This window comes from Anas platyrhynchos, chromosome 1 (assembly GCF_047663525.1).
Source record: "Anas platyrhynchos isolate ZD024472 breed Pekin duck chromosome 1, IASCAAS_PekinDuck_T2T, whole genome shotgun sequence".
Taxonomy (NCBI): Eukaryota; Metazoa; Chordata; class Aves; order Anseriformes; family Anatidae; genus Anas; species Anas platyrhynchos.
This window is the reverse complement of record NC_092587.1, coordinates 180,676,479-180,693,297: the sequence shown is the minus strand read 5'-3', so window position 1 is coordinate 180,693,297 and position 16,819 is coordinate 180,676,479. Positions and strand designations below refer to the sequence as shown.

General features: G+C 40.5%; 2 protein-coding genes across 2 annotated transcripts in view; both read left to right on the top strand.

Moving 5' to 3' along the window:
* The window catches only part of FREM2 (FRAS1 related extracellular matrix 2), a 130,205-nt gene extending 118,353 nt beyond the window's left edge, over window positions 1-11,852 (top strand). The window contains exons 21-24 of the mRNA XM_038174201.2: window positions 716-842; window positions 2,815-3,002; window positions 3,130-3,276; window positions 4,469-11,852. Coding sequence (XP_038030129.2) covers window positions 716-842; window positions 2,815-3,002; window positions 3,130-3,276; window positions 4,469-4,981 — 975 coding nt within the window. The 3' untranslated portion in view covers window positions 4,982-11,852. The remainder of the gene's footprint in view (window positions 1-715; window positions 843-2,814; window positions 3,003-3,129; window positions 3,277-4,468) is intronic.
* A 1,155-nt stretch (window positions 11,853-13,007) lies between these two features.
* LOC101798073 (complement C4-A) overlaps window positions 13,008-16,819 on the top strand; it is a 54,332-nt gene continuing 50,520 nt past the window's right edge. Inside the window, exon 1 of the mRNA XM_005018336.6 lies at window positions 13,008-13,161. The gene's annotated coding sequence lies outside the window, so the exon portion shown is untranslated. The remainder of the gene's footprint in view (window positions 13,162-16,819) is intronic.

Below are 16,819 nucleotides of genomic sequence, written 5' to 3'. Positions count from 1 at the left end.
TTTTTCCATCTTTTTGAACTGTGCTCCCCAGTGCTTCTGTTCATTATGTTCTTTACTTTTTATTATGGATTTTCTCTGTATAGGTTACCTTCTAATTTATGTTTATGAATTATATGGCCCAATAAGAACCTGCTTCTGATAGTGTTGTTTTATTGTTTTCTTGTAGTGTAATCAAGAAAAATCATAGATAACTGTGTTGAATATATGAAGACAAAAGTTATCATAAAAGATGCTTAAATGATTTTCACATATATGATCTGAGATAAATATACTGATACCCTATGGTGCATCAGAAGAACTAAAACTTTCAAATAACTGGTAGAGAATCAGAGGTGGGACTTGAATATTAGAATGAAAATGGGATACAGAAAAGATGCTTAATTAAACGGAGACTAGATATTGAGGGAAATATTTTCCTTGTGTTACCCACACACAGAAATTACCCTGGGCACCTTCTTGTCTGGGATTTAGAAAAATGTGGTGGGAAGAAATTAACCTAGAATCCTACATCACAGAGATGTATAACCCAAAGAATATATGTGTGTAAAATATATAGCAATATATTTCTAGTGCAAAGAAAACTTTATGGTTAAACTCTTTCCTTTTATGTAGATATGCAGAGCTGATGAACAATGTACGCTGTGAGAAGATTGGGTTGTGTTTTAAAAGTGATTAAGGAATGCTTGTTGAATAGATTTATGCTGTTGTGTTTTAGGTTAGTGACCCAGTGGCTGCTGAGTTCAGCTTGAATACCCAGATGTTCCTCCTCTCCAAAAAGACACTATGGCTATCTGATGGCTCAATGGGCTTTGGGCAAGAAAGTGATGTTGCTTTCTCAGAAGGTAAAATTGTGCACAGTTCATAGACCTCTAATATGTAATCCACATTATCAGGATCCTGTTTCAGTCAAAACAAGCTAGGAGTAAAGGTTTAACTTGCCACTTGTGTTCTTTTTCATTCGCCTTTCCCACCTGACACTTTACATAAGAGCTATTGGCCAATCTGCACTGAAACTGTTATGTCTAAGGGTAACAGTACTGATGCCATTTCTCATATACTGAGCTCTTTATAAACATTGGCTAATATTAAGAACATTCCTACTTGATAAGTAAATGTTACACAATCTTTTTGTTGTGGGTTAACATACTGGGTCTGGCTGAGATGGAGCTGACTTTCTTCAAAGCACCCCATATGGTGCTGTACTTTGCATTTGTGCCTAAAATATTGTTGATAACACTCAAATGTTTTGTCTATTGCTAGCACAGTTTCAATGCTTTCTCCCTCCCCCCTGCCCTCCATCAAGTAGGCCAGGGATTGTAAGGGGATGGATCATGACATAGCTGGGACAACTGACCCAAACTGACCAAAGTGATATCTTATACCATATAATGTGATGCTGAGCAGTAAAAGCTCAGGGAAAGGAGGAGCAGGCTAGGGGGACATTCATGTTTATGGTGTTTTTCTTCCCAAAGTAACCGTTACACATGCTGAGTCCCTGCTTTCCAGGAAATGGTTAAACATCTGATGATGAATGGATTCTTCTTATTGTTTTGCCTGTCTGTGCAGCTTTTATTCTCCCTATTAGGCTGTCATTAGCTCAATTCATGAGTTTTCTCACTTTCCATCTATTTTCTACGTGTCCTGTGGGAAAGGTATGCTGAGGGGGTGTTGGCCAGGGTCCACCCAGTGCAGTGCGGCTGATAACAGAACAGAAATCAAAGTCAAAGCTAAGATGAACACTCAGAATTCCTGCTTGCCTAGTACTGTGTCCAGACCCTCTAGAAGAGAGAGTTTTTGAAAAACCTTGTGTGAAACATAAGACCAAAACTGGGCTTCACTCAGTACATCTATTGGTGAATTTTCTATGACCTAGGCAGTCACTCCATTTTTCTCCTCTTTTTCCGTGTCTCTTTTGCTGATTGATCAGAATGCCAACATCTTGACTCCAAGACTGTCTTTTCTGATAAGTTTGCACAGTCTCTTGAACAGCAGGTATCTGTCCTCTCTCAAAGTCTACAGTTACTACAAATTGTGTTAAAAAAAATTCACCACTTCTCCTTTCCTTCTCCAAATTCTCATCCTTCCTAATCACTTTCTGTCACGTGTACTGACCACTGTACATAATACACTTTTCTTGCCTGCATAGTAATGGCTCAGGTTATTTGTATGGGCCTTGCAAATATGTTTTATCTTAAATCTTATCAGACAGCTGAAATGCAATTACACAGTAAGGAGCCTAGTCTCCAAACATGCCTCTGTTACTTTTCATAATGTTCATGTCACTTGTACAGTACGCTGCCAGTCTGACCAAGTATAAATAAACTCTTATCCAGCCTGAACAGAATTCTGCTGACATAATAAAAAAACATCTCTTCAACAAGTTGCATTGCTGGGAGACCAAAACCTCCATACCAGTTTGCTGTAGAGTAGTACACGTTTCTTTAAGTCATTGTTTGAATGAAGACCTGAATATAGTCCAGTATTTAAAGTAGCCTTTGAACTGGTTCAAGTTACAGCAACAACAAATGATCACCTACTGCTGTTTTATGGCCCAGAGTGTGAGGAAGAGTGTGTGTTCTGATCATAACCTTTGACAACACCCTGTGGTGGAAGCTGGGTAGCAAGTTGTCTCAAATAGACTCTGGGTATAGCTGTAGGCAGACTGGGAATCTTCAGCTTGGACCTTTGAGGTGACCAAAAACTGCAGTCAGATTACCCTGCGCTAAGCTTCTTGACTAGGCTTTTTTATTTAGCCTCAGTATTATGCTAAATGTTCCAGTGTAATAGGATGTGAACCACTTGCACTCCTTACAGGTGATATCATTTATGGTCGGGTGATGGTGGATCCAGTGCAGAACCTGGGTGATTCCTTCTACTGCAGCATTGAGAAGGTTTTCCTGTGCACAGGAGCGGATGGATATGTACCCAAGTATAATCCATCCAACACTGAATATGGGTGCCTTGCTGATTCTCCATCCCTTCTGTACAGATTTAAGATTGTGGTAAGTGTTCTAATTCTGGGAGAATGCATTTATTTATCACTTCTGTTTTATGTAAAAACAACTCAGAAGAAATAAATCTGTTTTTTACAAATGTGTGTTTTTGTTTTTTTCCTGTATGACCATGTAGGACAAAGCTCAACCAGAGACACAAGCCACAAGCTTTGGAAATGTGCTTTTTAATGCAAAACTTGCCATAGATGATCCTGAAGCAATTTCTTTAGTAAAACAACCAGGCTCTGATGGATTTAAAGTGGACTCAACTCCCCTGTTTCAGGTATGTTTTCTGTACCTTAGTAACAAGAGCACTGAACCAAAAAAAGAAACGCTTGCAAAAGAAGTGTTTTTAAGTGTAAGTCATGTTGAAGTCAACAGAAAGATTTATTGTGATTTCAGTACAGTTAAACAGGATTATAAATGCTTACAAATTTCTAGATGAAAAATCTGGATTACTTATTAAAAGATTCCTATAGGGATAATATGCTTTTTTTCTGTTTAATTCTGTAGTCTACCAAGAAATTATACCAATGATAGTTAAACATTTCCTCTAAAAGCATAACTTTCTTGTTATACAGCATTGTTTTATTCCTGCACATCACTTGTCAAAAAAAAAAAATAAAATAAAACATAAACATTTATAGTGAACTTCATCAAAATCTGATTGATGTTCAGCACTTTCTGTGCAAGTCATCCTCACAAACATGCACACTGCAAAATACCTAAGCACCAAAAATCATGAAATTGAAAACTAAAGGGTACACCTATTTCTTAGTTCCATATAATTGTTCAGTTTTTTGCTTTCATCCTTTAGATCTATATGATCCAGCCAGCAGTTATCTCTTTAGTATTTATCTTCTCCTTAGTATTTCAAAACTACATGCAAAAAAAAAAAGTATGTTACAAAAGTATGTTACAAAAAATGCTTAGGAGATTTTAATCCTAATCCTGGCCCTTCAGTCTTGAGTCCCATTGTAAACAGTGGAATATAACAGAACAGTCTTCTTAATAACATAAAAAGGTTTTCATAAACTGTCCCTATGAAACTGTTGCCTCATTTTTTATTTAAAGAATCCATTTCCAATAATGCACTAATTTTTTGCCCTCATTCTGTCAAAAGAGTGATAATATAAAGAAACAACGGTGTGTCCTGACAAACATCTGGAGAAATTAATAAAATAGAAAATATGTTACTTTTTTTTTCACAATAACAGAACCTGGGAACAACCACTGGTAGCCATAGAGTCTAGCTATGGAGAAGAATGGACACTGTCCCCTCTACACCCTCTTAAAATTTTGGCAGAAAACGTGGCTTGTCTGGGGCTGGTTGGCACATAGTGGTTTTTATCCGTGCATGTTTTTGAGAGTACTGTCCAGACAATCAATATAAAACGGTGATTTATTTCCTCTGTTTATAGCAATGTCCAGATTATGCATGTTTGTGTTTAAAAACAAAATACATGTCTTTCTAGGTGTCTTTGGGTAGGGAGTGGTATGTCCATACAATCTACACTGTACGTTCAAAAGAGAATGCTAACCGTGGAATAGGCAAAAGAAGCGTAGAGCATCAGTACCACTCGCTCTTTAGTGGAGGAGGCCAAGGAGCATCCACACAGAGACGTCAGAAGAGAGGAGCTGCGGGAGCTCCAGAGCTTGCAAAAGACATTGGAGTAGAAAACAACCGAGGAACAAACATACAGCACATAGCACTAGATCGCACCAGCAAGAAACAGGTCCCTCAAAGGGAGGTTGTGGTCAATGGTGTACTTCCCAGAGAACTGAATAACCAGAGTTCAGGGGTCAACATAGTCACAATTGTTGGTGGAGCTGCTGCCATTTTCCTTGCCATCTGCTTAATTGTAATCATCATTTTGCTGCTAAAACGGAGACAAAATTCTGAGAAGAAGGAAGCGGCAAAGAAGTCAGGCAGCAATGAACCAATGATGCTACCAGACAATTATACCAGCGATAGCTCTGAGGTTTGATCCCAAGACCACAGGATTCAAGCCAAAGTCTCCATCCAGGGTGCCTCAAAACAAAATTGAACTGCACTTTGTTAGCAGCAGATCATGGTGACTCATAAAAGGTGCTTCTAGGTGTACTTGAAATTTTTTATCCTGAACTCTTGCTGCCTTTATCAACGATAGAAGAATCTATACTGACTCTCCCACTTTGCACGAAAGGTTATCATGACGTTCTTATATCATGCACTAATCTTTAGCAGGAATTCAAGGAGCTGCATCGTAAGGGAGAGATTTGTTTTGGTTTTGTATCTGCTGACATTTCAAAAAAGTAGAAGAAACTATCCAAAGGTGCTATAGATCCTGTCTGTAATAAGAGAGGAAACCTGTTTCTTTAGAAACACAGAATACTTGAGAGGTAGAATCCTTACACTCTTCAGTTAATTTTGTACTGTTTTTCACAAAGAACTCAATGTCTACAGCTAGGCTGAAAGGTGATAAAATGCTTCAGGCATGAATCCTCCCTCCTGTAAGCCTTTTACTTCATTTAAGCTATACTGGTGATTATTTTTTTCCTTGTGTTTAAATGAACTTTTTCAAAAGACAGCTAGATTAGACAGCATAACATTATAATCAGTTGCATGTCACAGAAAGCAATACATACTCTTTTCTGCAAATTCTTATTCAGCTATTTAATCTGATCTTTTTTTTTCCCTCATGTTTTCCTTATTTATGTTTATATAAAGCCAAAGAATACAACAAATTGAGAAGGAATTTTGTTTTTCACAAGAACTGGACACTTAAGTCTTCTTAAGTTTATAACGGATCATGGAAGTTTTGTAAGGTAAATTATATTTTCTAGTGCATATCCACTGCTGGGAAATGCAAGCATTAGTATTTCAGTACCTAGAGAAGATGGTAGTGTTAGATTCAAAATGCAGAGGACAAGGTTCTGCCTGAACTGAGCCTAGGAATCATGGTACTGAATCCAGTGTGTGATTGTCAGTTGCTATATTAAATGGCAACAAAGTGAAGAAAAAAAAAATAACATGATTGAATCAAGTAGTATTTATTACTGTATAATCATAACACATCTTGACAAACATGCTGGGTCATTGTTGGGCTGTTTTTTTTAACAAATGACTGCTTTCAAAAGAGTCATTCTAATTTTTTTCTCAGTCTTCCTGATTTAGATCATTTGATAGCTTGATGTCTCACAAAAGTTTGGATCAGCAGTGTCCCATCCAAGCAAGACCTTTTCTTCCCCAAAGATATCCTGCCTAATGCTTGGCCATGGAAGTTATATAACCTACAAGATAGGTCATCCCATTTGTCCCACTAGCATTTAATATGAGTAAATCCTTTCCAGTCAGTGGAGTTCAACTATATGAACTATATAAAACCAGAAGCAGGCTATTGAGATTGTTGCTGAAAAACCTGCTCTTTTCCACTGTCTGTGCTGCTGAGTGCAGGCAGCCACCAGTCTTCAAGCCTCAGTACCTCCGGAATTTGGCATTCTGGGGACCATGTTGTAGAGATCTGAGTTGCCAGGATCCAGCTTGCAAGCAGCCTGGCAGCCAGCACATAATGCTGCCACTGAGCTAAAAAGCTGTCCGAAAGGCTTCCTAGCCTGGCTGCAGTGCTCTGCAAGCACAGTTAGACCTGACCTCTGAGCCATAAGGCTCAGAAATGTGGAGGTCAGCTCTCCCGGGAAGGTCTGGGTCATGGTTCGTGGTATGGTGTGAATATGCCCACAGAGCGACTCACACTTATATTTCTTGCTTTGGATTTATATTATTAGGACTTCACTCATTTCACATGTTTCCATCATTTTTTTCAGCAAGTGAATCAGGGCAGAATCTATATTATTTTTTTCTGTGTTTTTTTTTTTTTCTTTTTCTGAAGACTGTTATTCAGACTGCTTAATTGAAAGATGTTTTCAGCAACCTAAGGGTCAAACTACATTATTAAAGTCATGCAGTCATCTTTTATTTTAATTAATCTGAGTTCTAGCCTGAAACAATTATCCATAAGACATGCCCAGTGCATTAGACCTTTCCCCTAGTCACCTGACATTAATTTGGTCTTCTAATGCAGTTCCTGGTTTTGTGAGCCATGTATTATGTGTGCAAGATTGATCAAAGACTTAACCCACGGATATGTTTTATATGTAAAGCTTAGAACTAAGTCGTGATTGTAACCTTAGGATCAAATTTGCCTTTGTGCGTGTATATGAAACCACTACAATAATAAGAAATGCAGAATTTGTCTCCTAGAACCTATGTGTTTGGATAGTAGCAGTCAATGATTCTACAGTAAAATGGGACACATGTAAATAATAGAACATTTTAATATTTATAAAATGCCTGTTTTGTGTAAGCAGAGAAGATCTTTTAAAATATATATATAATAAATACAGAAATTAGGTGTTTATCAGTAGAGCTATTTTTCTGCTTTTGAATTTTAACAGACAGAAATATTAAAATTTCTTGCAGGCAAAATCTTTTTTTTTTTTTTAATTATTATTATTTCTTTTAATTAAACCATATCAAAAAAGCATGTGTTCTACGAGCCAAGTATTGAGCCTGGTAGACAACTTGATCATTGCTTTGAATAGTATCTTATTACAGCTCTGCAAACCATTCAGACTGACAGGGATTATCAGACAAACATTTTTCAAACAATATATAAAAAATTGTGCAAACTGCTGATAACAAAGAAAAACACAAGGCCAGCTGAAAAGCTGGATACGAATGAGTGAGAGTCTTGAATCAGATATCAAAGTCCTCTGCCTGGGAAAAAAAAATCCCAATGTTTTCAGTAAGGCCTGCCGGATTTGTCCCATTCTTAAGAAATTGGATTTCTTACAATTCAGTGAACTATAAGTACATCTGTAACAGCATGCCTTTGTTATTATGGCTTCAAGGTTTTGGATTTCAGCAAGATGTTTTGGAGGCTTATTAACATTTTTCTTTCTACTTAACAAGTGGCCTTGTTTATACTAACCTGAATAAGTGCCTCGTTCCAAGTTACGTGCACAAATATGTTAATATTTATCTATCCATGCAATAAACTGAACATATTATATATATATATATTTAATCTATTTCCAGATTATGTATTCAATCTTCTTTTCCCTGAAGATACATATTCTGCTAGCAGTAATACCATTTGTTAAACCCTTTATACAATATCTACTGTGTTTAAATTTGTTATCAAGTTGTCAGAAATCTTTCCACGCATATTTATTTGGAACAATTTCTTATGCATGTCTATGGCTGTGATATTTGGCATTTGTATCAGGAAACAAATAAAACTACTTCTGTTTTGGTTACTAATCTAAAATCTGTGTGAAAATGTCACATAGTGGAGACTGGTCAGTAATGCAGTATTCAGAAAAATTAATTTCTTACACCGACAGAGGGACATAAACTTACTGTTGTGTTTATAATAAATCTCACTGCTTTGTTCCTGAAGCATTTGCTTTCTGGTCATGAAGTGCTCAGCACAGAAGTTGCTTTTTAATCACTGGGGTTGTGTGCTCATGGCTCAGAGAGGGATTTTTCTTCCAATTACAGAACATCAGAAATTTCTAGACACGTAGATATCAACAGTGAGGCTGCAAGTCTTGAATGTCATGTTCCTGTGCATTACCATGTCTGTCCTCTTCTGCTATCTAGACTTGTTCATGTGGATTTTGTGCTTATATATGCACCCAGTTCCTTAGACTGAGCTGGACCGTGCAGTGTAACGTCTGTGAGCTCTGTGTTGTGATTTCTGCCACTGCAAATCAGACCGAATGTGTTTTTGTCCTGCTTCAATGCAAACAGCTACAGATGATGTAAATCAGTGAAGAATCTGGTCACAAGACTATAGCACTGTCAATAGATCAAAGGGCATTAATTTCCCACTCAGCGATTGTCCATGGCAGTTAAGTCATGTCCACGTTCATTCCAGCACTTAGTGCAGTTATAATACTACTATGGTGTCCGAGCATGCTCCAGAAAGTCCAGGATGGCTTTCCCTTCACAACCCAAGCATGAGTGCATTATTCCAGCATTTGTAGGAGTTGTTTTTGTTGTTGTTGTTTTTTGTTTTTTGTTTTGTTTTGTTTTGTTTTTTCATGCATCCTCACTCTCTTTTGAAATAATGACTTTCCAAATTCATCTCCTACCACTGAATGCCTTAATTTTTGAAAGCTCTTCAGAAAATTACTCCAAAGCAATTGGCTCTTTGATTTTTCTTTTTCCCACTTTTTATCTTGAGAGATGATCCATTCAGAACTTACCTTGCACTACTGTTGCTTTGGTGAGTATCCGTTGACTTCCAGTAAAAATGAAGGGAACAGCTAGAAGATCCTGATAGAAAGCATCTTGTTTTATTTAATGGCCAACGTTCAAACATGCATTGAATTCCTGCCATCTCCTATTACTTGAATTTCATGATACAAGTTTTCCTGAGTGTAAGTTTACATGTAAAGCAAAAGGAGCAAGTGTAATGATTCTCATCTCTAGTGGGTTTTGACCATTTTTTGTAGCAAAAGCCCTAAATCGGTTACCATGGAAGTCAAGGGGAGGTTTTCTGGCTAAGTGGGCTCATCACAGAAGGAATGTCTTCTCCATGAGAAGAGATTAAATGGATAAGACTCCCTTCTACCCTTCAGCCTAGAAAAAAAAAGTTTAAGGGAGAATATTACAGAGGTGCATTAAATCCTGAAGGTTACAGAGACAGTGAACAGTGAATTACTATTTCTTGCTATTTTAGAAAGGTTCAACCTAATAAAATTTGCTGTGTACAAGAATGAAATGAAGCAGGCAATACCTTGGCTTGACAAAAAATAAAAATTGCAAGGTTTTTTACTGCAGGATGAAGTGTAAGCCAAACTGAAAGGGGAGTGAAACCCATGGAAGAAAGGTCCATTAAAATCATCTGTGTGTTTCAGCAGCCAGTTAAGTAAGGCCCAGCTAGAAAAAGCTGGGAGAATTCAAGAGAAGGATCAGGCTGTTCATCTTCTTTCCTTTCTCTTCCCTGCAACTCCCCTCCTTGGCATGGGGGCACATCACCCCAACCAGAAAAGCCACTCTCATGCCTTAACAAATGGACAGAGTCCTCGGTCCCAGGTTTGGGACTGACAATAGAAAGTACAAAAAAAACAGTTTTTCTTCTTGGGATGAGAGGGAATGAAGATTTTCATTTGTCAACAACCTATGGTCTCTAACAGATGACTTACCTGACTTACCTGCACCTCATGTCTACCTAGATCTCCTGCTGAGAACTGTTTGAAACAGATTTATGAGTCAATAGCTTTTTCCTGGTGCATATCCTATGAAGGCATGAGATCTGGACAGAATGAGATAAAGTACCTATGGATAGAGAGGTGGGAGCACCACTTGAAGGTGCTGCTGAAGATTGTATTTGCCTTATAAATATGCTCCTTATATGATCCTGGCAAGAAAGAAACATAAATACCCAATTTTGTAAAAGAAGGGTCTCATGGAGTTGTGGCTGGGCTTTTCTTCCATTTCTTGGTAAGAGACTTGGATTTCCATACAACAAGCTATTCTGTGGCCTATGGGGACTGCTCCCCGGTATTGTCACACCCATGAAACAGATGCTGGAGCAGCATCTGTCTGATTGTTCACAGCAACACGAGGCTCTGTCCTTGGGGACGAAATGATGGTGATACATCAGGAGTTTGGCTTCATAGGATGTGTTCTACCATCACCTCGTAGCATCACTGAGCAGCACCACAGACCACAGCATCAGTGGCACACCTTGCACAGTCTTGTCAGGATCTTGAGACACTCTGCAAATTTAGCATAGGTGACATTTGTCCTGATGAACAGGAACGGGCCTTCCCCATAAGAGTAAGGGAAAGATCCACCCTCAAAGGGATCGCCTGGAGAGAAACATAAGGCTGACCACTAGCTCACCCTGCTGCTCAGAGGATGTGCTCAGTTATGTCATGTCTTAAAAGACTCCAGAGGCTGAAGCCATACCAGACCATGTTCACATCACCTAAACACTGCTCAGTTGCTAACACGGATGAACTTGAACAACTACATCCAAAAACACCCACCCACCACATTAATGCACTGTGTCATAATAGGCACAAACCATTAGAAGCTGCCTAACAGAAGATGTGCAAGAGAGGAGTGCAATTCTCACTGCAGATTATGGGTCTCCATGCTGAGATTGGTATTGAGACAAGCTTGGTTCATCACTAGTGGTTCCTGCCAAGGTGCAGGATGTGCTCTATGACCTAAACCAGCCCAAGAGTGGTGTGTGACCACCACTGTCTCTGCTAATTTAAATGGTTTTTACCAGACTAGCTTTTCCAAAAAGATGAGTTTCAGAGGCCAAACCTGCCTTTTGCTTTTCTGTAGCCAGGCTAAATGCGGGCAATCCAATAGCTGCTTTCTCTTAATGTCAGGATTTTTCTATACTAGTGTCTCACAGAGCTTGCCCAGGAAATTCAGATTCTGTTATCACACATTAACCTGAAGAAGTTCACGTGAGCACCTCCTGCAACTTGGTTCATTACTATGTCCTCGGTTGTGGTGGTTTCCCTACCCAGCACCACTGCAGTCAGAGAACAGGGCCACCACTTCTGTCTGAGCTCCCTTGGCTTGGTGCACTGCAGCTTGGATTTTTCCTGTCCAGTTTCGCTCTCAGAATGAAGCTTAGGGAAAGGTATTTCTCCCCCAGAAAATTTCAGTTTCCTCAGGAAAGGCATTGGACATCTGTAACATTACAACTGCCAAGGGTGATGCCAATAATTCAAAAAAACTCTTGCAGCCTTAGGCATCTCCTGTAGTTCCCATCTGGAGCTGTCAGCTGTGGTAATGTGCCTTACCCTCATCTCCTCATGAAGCAGCTGAGAATTTATATTCTCCAGCAAAATGATTAGCTTCAAAACATGACTGTAAAAGCACATATACACACAAAGAACATGCTTTTATTACTATATAAATGTTATATAGATTTTGTTATGTAATATGTATTAAAATTTATGTATAGGCATATTTAGTATATTGTGTATTTTATATAGTATATAATAAATATTTATATATGTCTGTATATAGTAAAAAATATTATTGGTCATATTTTTACATTAGATAATGCACATTTTTATTTCATGTAATTTCTCAAGACAGTATCAGGAGGGTGAAGTGCTATAATCTGGGAAGCAGAAATAAAGGCGTGTTTGCCTGGAAGGGATCCCAGGGACCCAAGGCAAAAACCTGAGAATACACATGCCAGTGCTTGGGGTCAGGAGGGCTGATTTGCTATGCTCTGCTGAAGCCAAAAAATAATCACACTGGTGGCACCAGGACCATCCTCCAGATGCTGCCTTCAGTGGTCGCAGCTCTGGGACTGGCAGCTGCAGGGTCTGCTTCCAGCTTGTGCTCCTCAGTCATGGTCTGCTGCAGGATGTTCAGGAGGGGCACAGCCCTTCCCCCAAATGCCTCATGCCTGGACAGATGTGGTAAATGGCAAGTGAATGCACTGAGAACAGGAGAAGTTGAGTGACAGAAGTTCTCCAAACCATGTGTCAGTGCCTCTTCTATCCACCTTCCATCAAGATGCTGCAGCAGCAGGATTTCCCTATCCAGAGTGCTTACAGCCCGGGGGTAGGAAAACATTACCCATGGCAACTTTGTCCTTGAGACCTCCTCCTGGGCTGCCGCTCTCTTGGCTCCCCTTCTGTGACTGCTGCGAGCTGTTTGTGGTCGCTCAGTAGCCTGGAAATGACCCTGAGCACAGAGAAAGGCTCAATCAGTGTGCACAGGCCTCCAAGGGCCAGGGACAGCATGATGCTGCCAGCGTCTGGGCCACGTGAGTCCTTTCTGCCAGGTCCCCAGACATTTTAAGCTTCCTTCATTTGGTGAAGGTAAAAAACTAAAATCCAGTCAGGGAATGAGGAAAGCTGGCCACTCAGCCTGCTGTGGGATGTGGTCCAAGGTGCCTCAAAGGGGCAGCAGAGGAGCAGCTTTACTACCGAGTGCCCACGGGCTGGGACTTGGTGGTTCCCGGCACCCCTAGCTGGGAAGGAAAGGGTCTCTTTGGTCCAGCTGAGCCCTCACTGTCCCCCTGCTGCCGTCAGACCTAACCTTCAGCCTGTCCCTCACCAAACAGGCTGGGCATCTGCTCCTGAAACAAACGGGTGAGCCTGAGACGCCAGGGACAGGACATCCCGCCTGGTGAGTAAGGGGGCTTCTGTGGCAAATAGGTTTTTCATGCCTCTGTCACACAGCCTTGGGCAAATCTGTTGGTTATAATAGATTGATGGCTAAGAAAAGAGATAAATATGTGCTTTCAAGAGAAGTATGCAGCCAAGAGGATGCTGGCAGGTTAAAAGCCACTTGACTGCAGGAACAGTTTCACAAAGGCAGGCTGACTATTCAGAAAGACCTTAATCTGATGATGTGAGAACAAATAGTTCTGTCATCATCTCTAACTTATTTCTTTGTTTATTTACTTTATTTACTTCTTTTCTCGCAAAAATAAATTCATTTTCCTGTGTGCCTGTAGCCATCTCTCAAATGGCTGTGCTTTAAAGGAAAGCTATCAGGGACGGGAAAGGAAAGGAAAGGAAAGGAAAGGAAAGGAAAGGAAAGGAAAGGAAAGGAAAGGAAAGGAAAGGAAAGGAAAGGAAAGGAAAGGAAAGGAAAGGAAAGGAAAGGAAAGGAAAGGAAAGGAAAGGAAAGGAAAGGAAAGGAAAGGAAAGGAAAGGAAAGGAAAGGAAAGGAAAGGAAAGGAAAGGAAAGGAAAGGAAAGGAAAGGAAAGGAAAGGAAAGGAAAGGAAAGGAAATCACATTTTAATTTTACAATTTTAGTAAGATGTTTAAGTACTGGAAATGAAATGCACCACAGCTGACTGTGCTTTTGTTCAGTCTAGCAAACAGCTCTTTTGGCATCAATGTGTTTCATTACACTGATGGGCAAAAATAGCCTTCACTGCTAAAGCAATTGTTAACAGCAGAAACATATAGAATTGGTATGGTTTGGGCTTGGCTGCTTCATTCTGTATTCCTTTACTTATTTTCTTCCTCTTTTTCTCCTCCTTTAGCTCCTTCCTGTATTTCTTTTACTGCACTTTTGCCATGTGAAAATGCAGAAAACATGCCACCTTCTGTTCTTTTCAGCAATTGCACAGTCCCTGAAGAGCTGACCCCCAGAAATCTCCCAAAAATGAGCACATGTGCACACACAGGTACATGCGGGCACATGCACACGAGTGTAAGCCTACATAGGCATGCATCTCCTAAATCCCTCTGAGCTATCAAGTTCCTCTCATGCACAGGTCTTTCTTTGGTTGCAGGCCAGGACGACAAATGTGCTGATGGCAGGGTGTCCAAGGAAACCAGAAGTAGGGCACCTCTGACCACTGCTGCTCCAAGTGGAGGGGGATGTGGGGCGATGCTGGATCCAGTCCTCCTCTCCTCTCCTCTCCTCTCCTCTCCTCTCCTCTCCTCTCCTCTCCTCTCCTCTCCTCTCCTCTCCTCTCCTCTCCTCTCCTCTCCTCTCCTCTCCTCTCCTCTCCTCTCCTCTCCTCTCCTCTCCTCTCCTCTCCTCTCCTCTCCTCTCCTCTCCTCTCCTCTCCTCTCCTCTCCTCTCCTCTCCTCTCTACTCCCTGATGCAAAGCTGCTGAAGGGCTCCTGCCAGCGCATCCCCACTTGCACCCTACTGCAGAAAGCAGTGGGGTGAGGAGATCTAAGAACAGGTCTGGTCCCAGATTTTACCCTGTCTGTCTCATGACTTTCCACCAGAGTTTTTGTATTGTGAGTGATCCCTTCTCCTCAAAAAAAAAAAAAAAAAAAAAAAAAAAAAAAAAAAAAGTAAACATTTTTAAGGAGCATTAAAAATCATAATGGGCATTTGTTACACCAGCACCCCTCCACCAGATTATGCCAGTAGCTCAGTCTTCAGTTATCCCAAATAAAGCACATTATGTATACGAGCAGACTGGTCTGCATATATTGACCATGTCTGTATTTTCTCTACTGCATAACTGCAGATAAACTTGGACCTCAGCAAGGCCTGCCTGGCTCCCTAAACCCCAAGGCATGGGAAATATTTTCTTTTCTTTTCTCTGACCATGAATAAGTTTTGTGCTTCTTTCTAAGAAGCTGGGGCTGGGTGCAGGAGTTTTAGCTTCTTTTAACTGAGGGCTTTGTGGTGGAAAATGATTTGGCAGGAGGCATTTCTGCTTTTGGTGGTAGGGGCAAAAAGTAGCACAGGAGGGATGGAAGGGGGCTTATACAGCTGTAGGAATGGTGCTTGGGGGTTGCCTTTGCAGGCAGACGGGGAGATGCTCAAAGCACATCTCTCAAATGCATCAACATCTGCAGTAAAGGGGAGGATGCCTTATTCCTTACCTGCATTTGCATGAGGAGTATTCTGCTAAGTTGAGAGATGCATTTTTCTTCACCTTATCCACATTATCTTCTATGTGATCTCACCCTGCTCTATGTAGAGCATCCTGCCTGTCTGGCTCCTTAGAGAGGTCACTTTCAGGTATTTGAGTTGTAGACCTGGTTATTTATTCTTTAAGAGCACTGTAAATACAATTAAGCCAGTCTTTATTTCTACTATAACCCCTGTGGCAGAAAGGCTAGCTTCAGACTGTAAAGATGAATAAGTAATGAAAGTAAGATAAATATCCTCTAGTAGGTGTATTTTCCTTTCTGTTCTTCTAACCTCGGTGATATTTGTTATGGCAGAGGAGCCAGGACCTTCTCTGCCTATTGCTGTGTGCCAGAAAGGTGTTAGCATTCCTAAATAGGCGGCCTTATATCACAATGCCTTAATGTGCTTTAACGTCTGTGTCTGTAAAACTAGCCCTCTGCCTACCATGAAATATAGGGAGCTTAACGATGATTTAAAGTAATCCCCCCACGTCCCCCATAAGTGGAATTTTGCTGGAACAGAGAACAGGGGCCCCACATTTTCAAGGCATCTGTTTTCCCAGATAAGCTCTTGACTCACAAGGAGTGGGAAGAGACGAGCATGTTGCAGTAAATCAGAAAGTCCATAAGGTATGGAGTGGGGTCAGGATCCTGACTGCAATCACACTTCTGAAAGGATGCAAATGAGATAAGCCCTATTCTTGGCATTGAATGTAGTGGCCAGCACAGAGCATTTCATCATGCCTTATGGGGTCTAATGCCATGAGGTAGATACGGCTGGGAAGGGCGTGTTGTTTCTGACCAGCTCTGAGCTGTTCTGCCAACTAAGGACATGCTGATTTTATTTAAAAATAAATAAATAAATAAATAAAAATAAAAAATCCTGAACACCATAGCTTCTGCTGTTGCATTTTCTCTCAAAGTGACAGACAGGGCAGGAGGTCAAAAAGCTGGCCAGAAACTTGGATTTGTGTCCAAACAAGACGGTTTTGGAGGCAGTCAAGTAAAGTCTGTGGAAATGTGATGTCAAGTGGTGAGCTGATCTCAGCATCCCAAAACAAATCCCATCAGGGATGTCTCAGAAGATGACATGTTTGATGCTCAACTGCCAGAGGGCCACCCGTGCGTGTCTGTGTTGCAGGAAGCACGGCCAAAAGCACGACAGACACCAGTATGGTCATGCTACATTTTTTTTAACATTTTTAGATCATGCTACATTTTATTGCCCGAATAGCCTAACTTTTATAGTGAACTTAACAGAGGTGGACAGTGTTTCTCACAAGATTATTGGTCAAAAGCACTCAGACAAACAACTACAAGAAAACAACCCCACCTGCAAAAAACAACCCCCTTGTGATTAGCGGTCATGTAGACCTTGTCCTTGAAGCCAGCTGCTGGTAACAATATTTTTCTAAATTCCTCAATTGGGCAATGTGGGAACACTGTCATG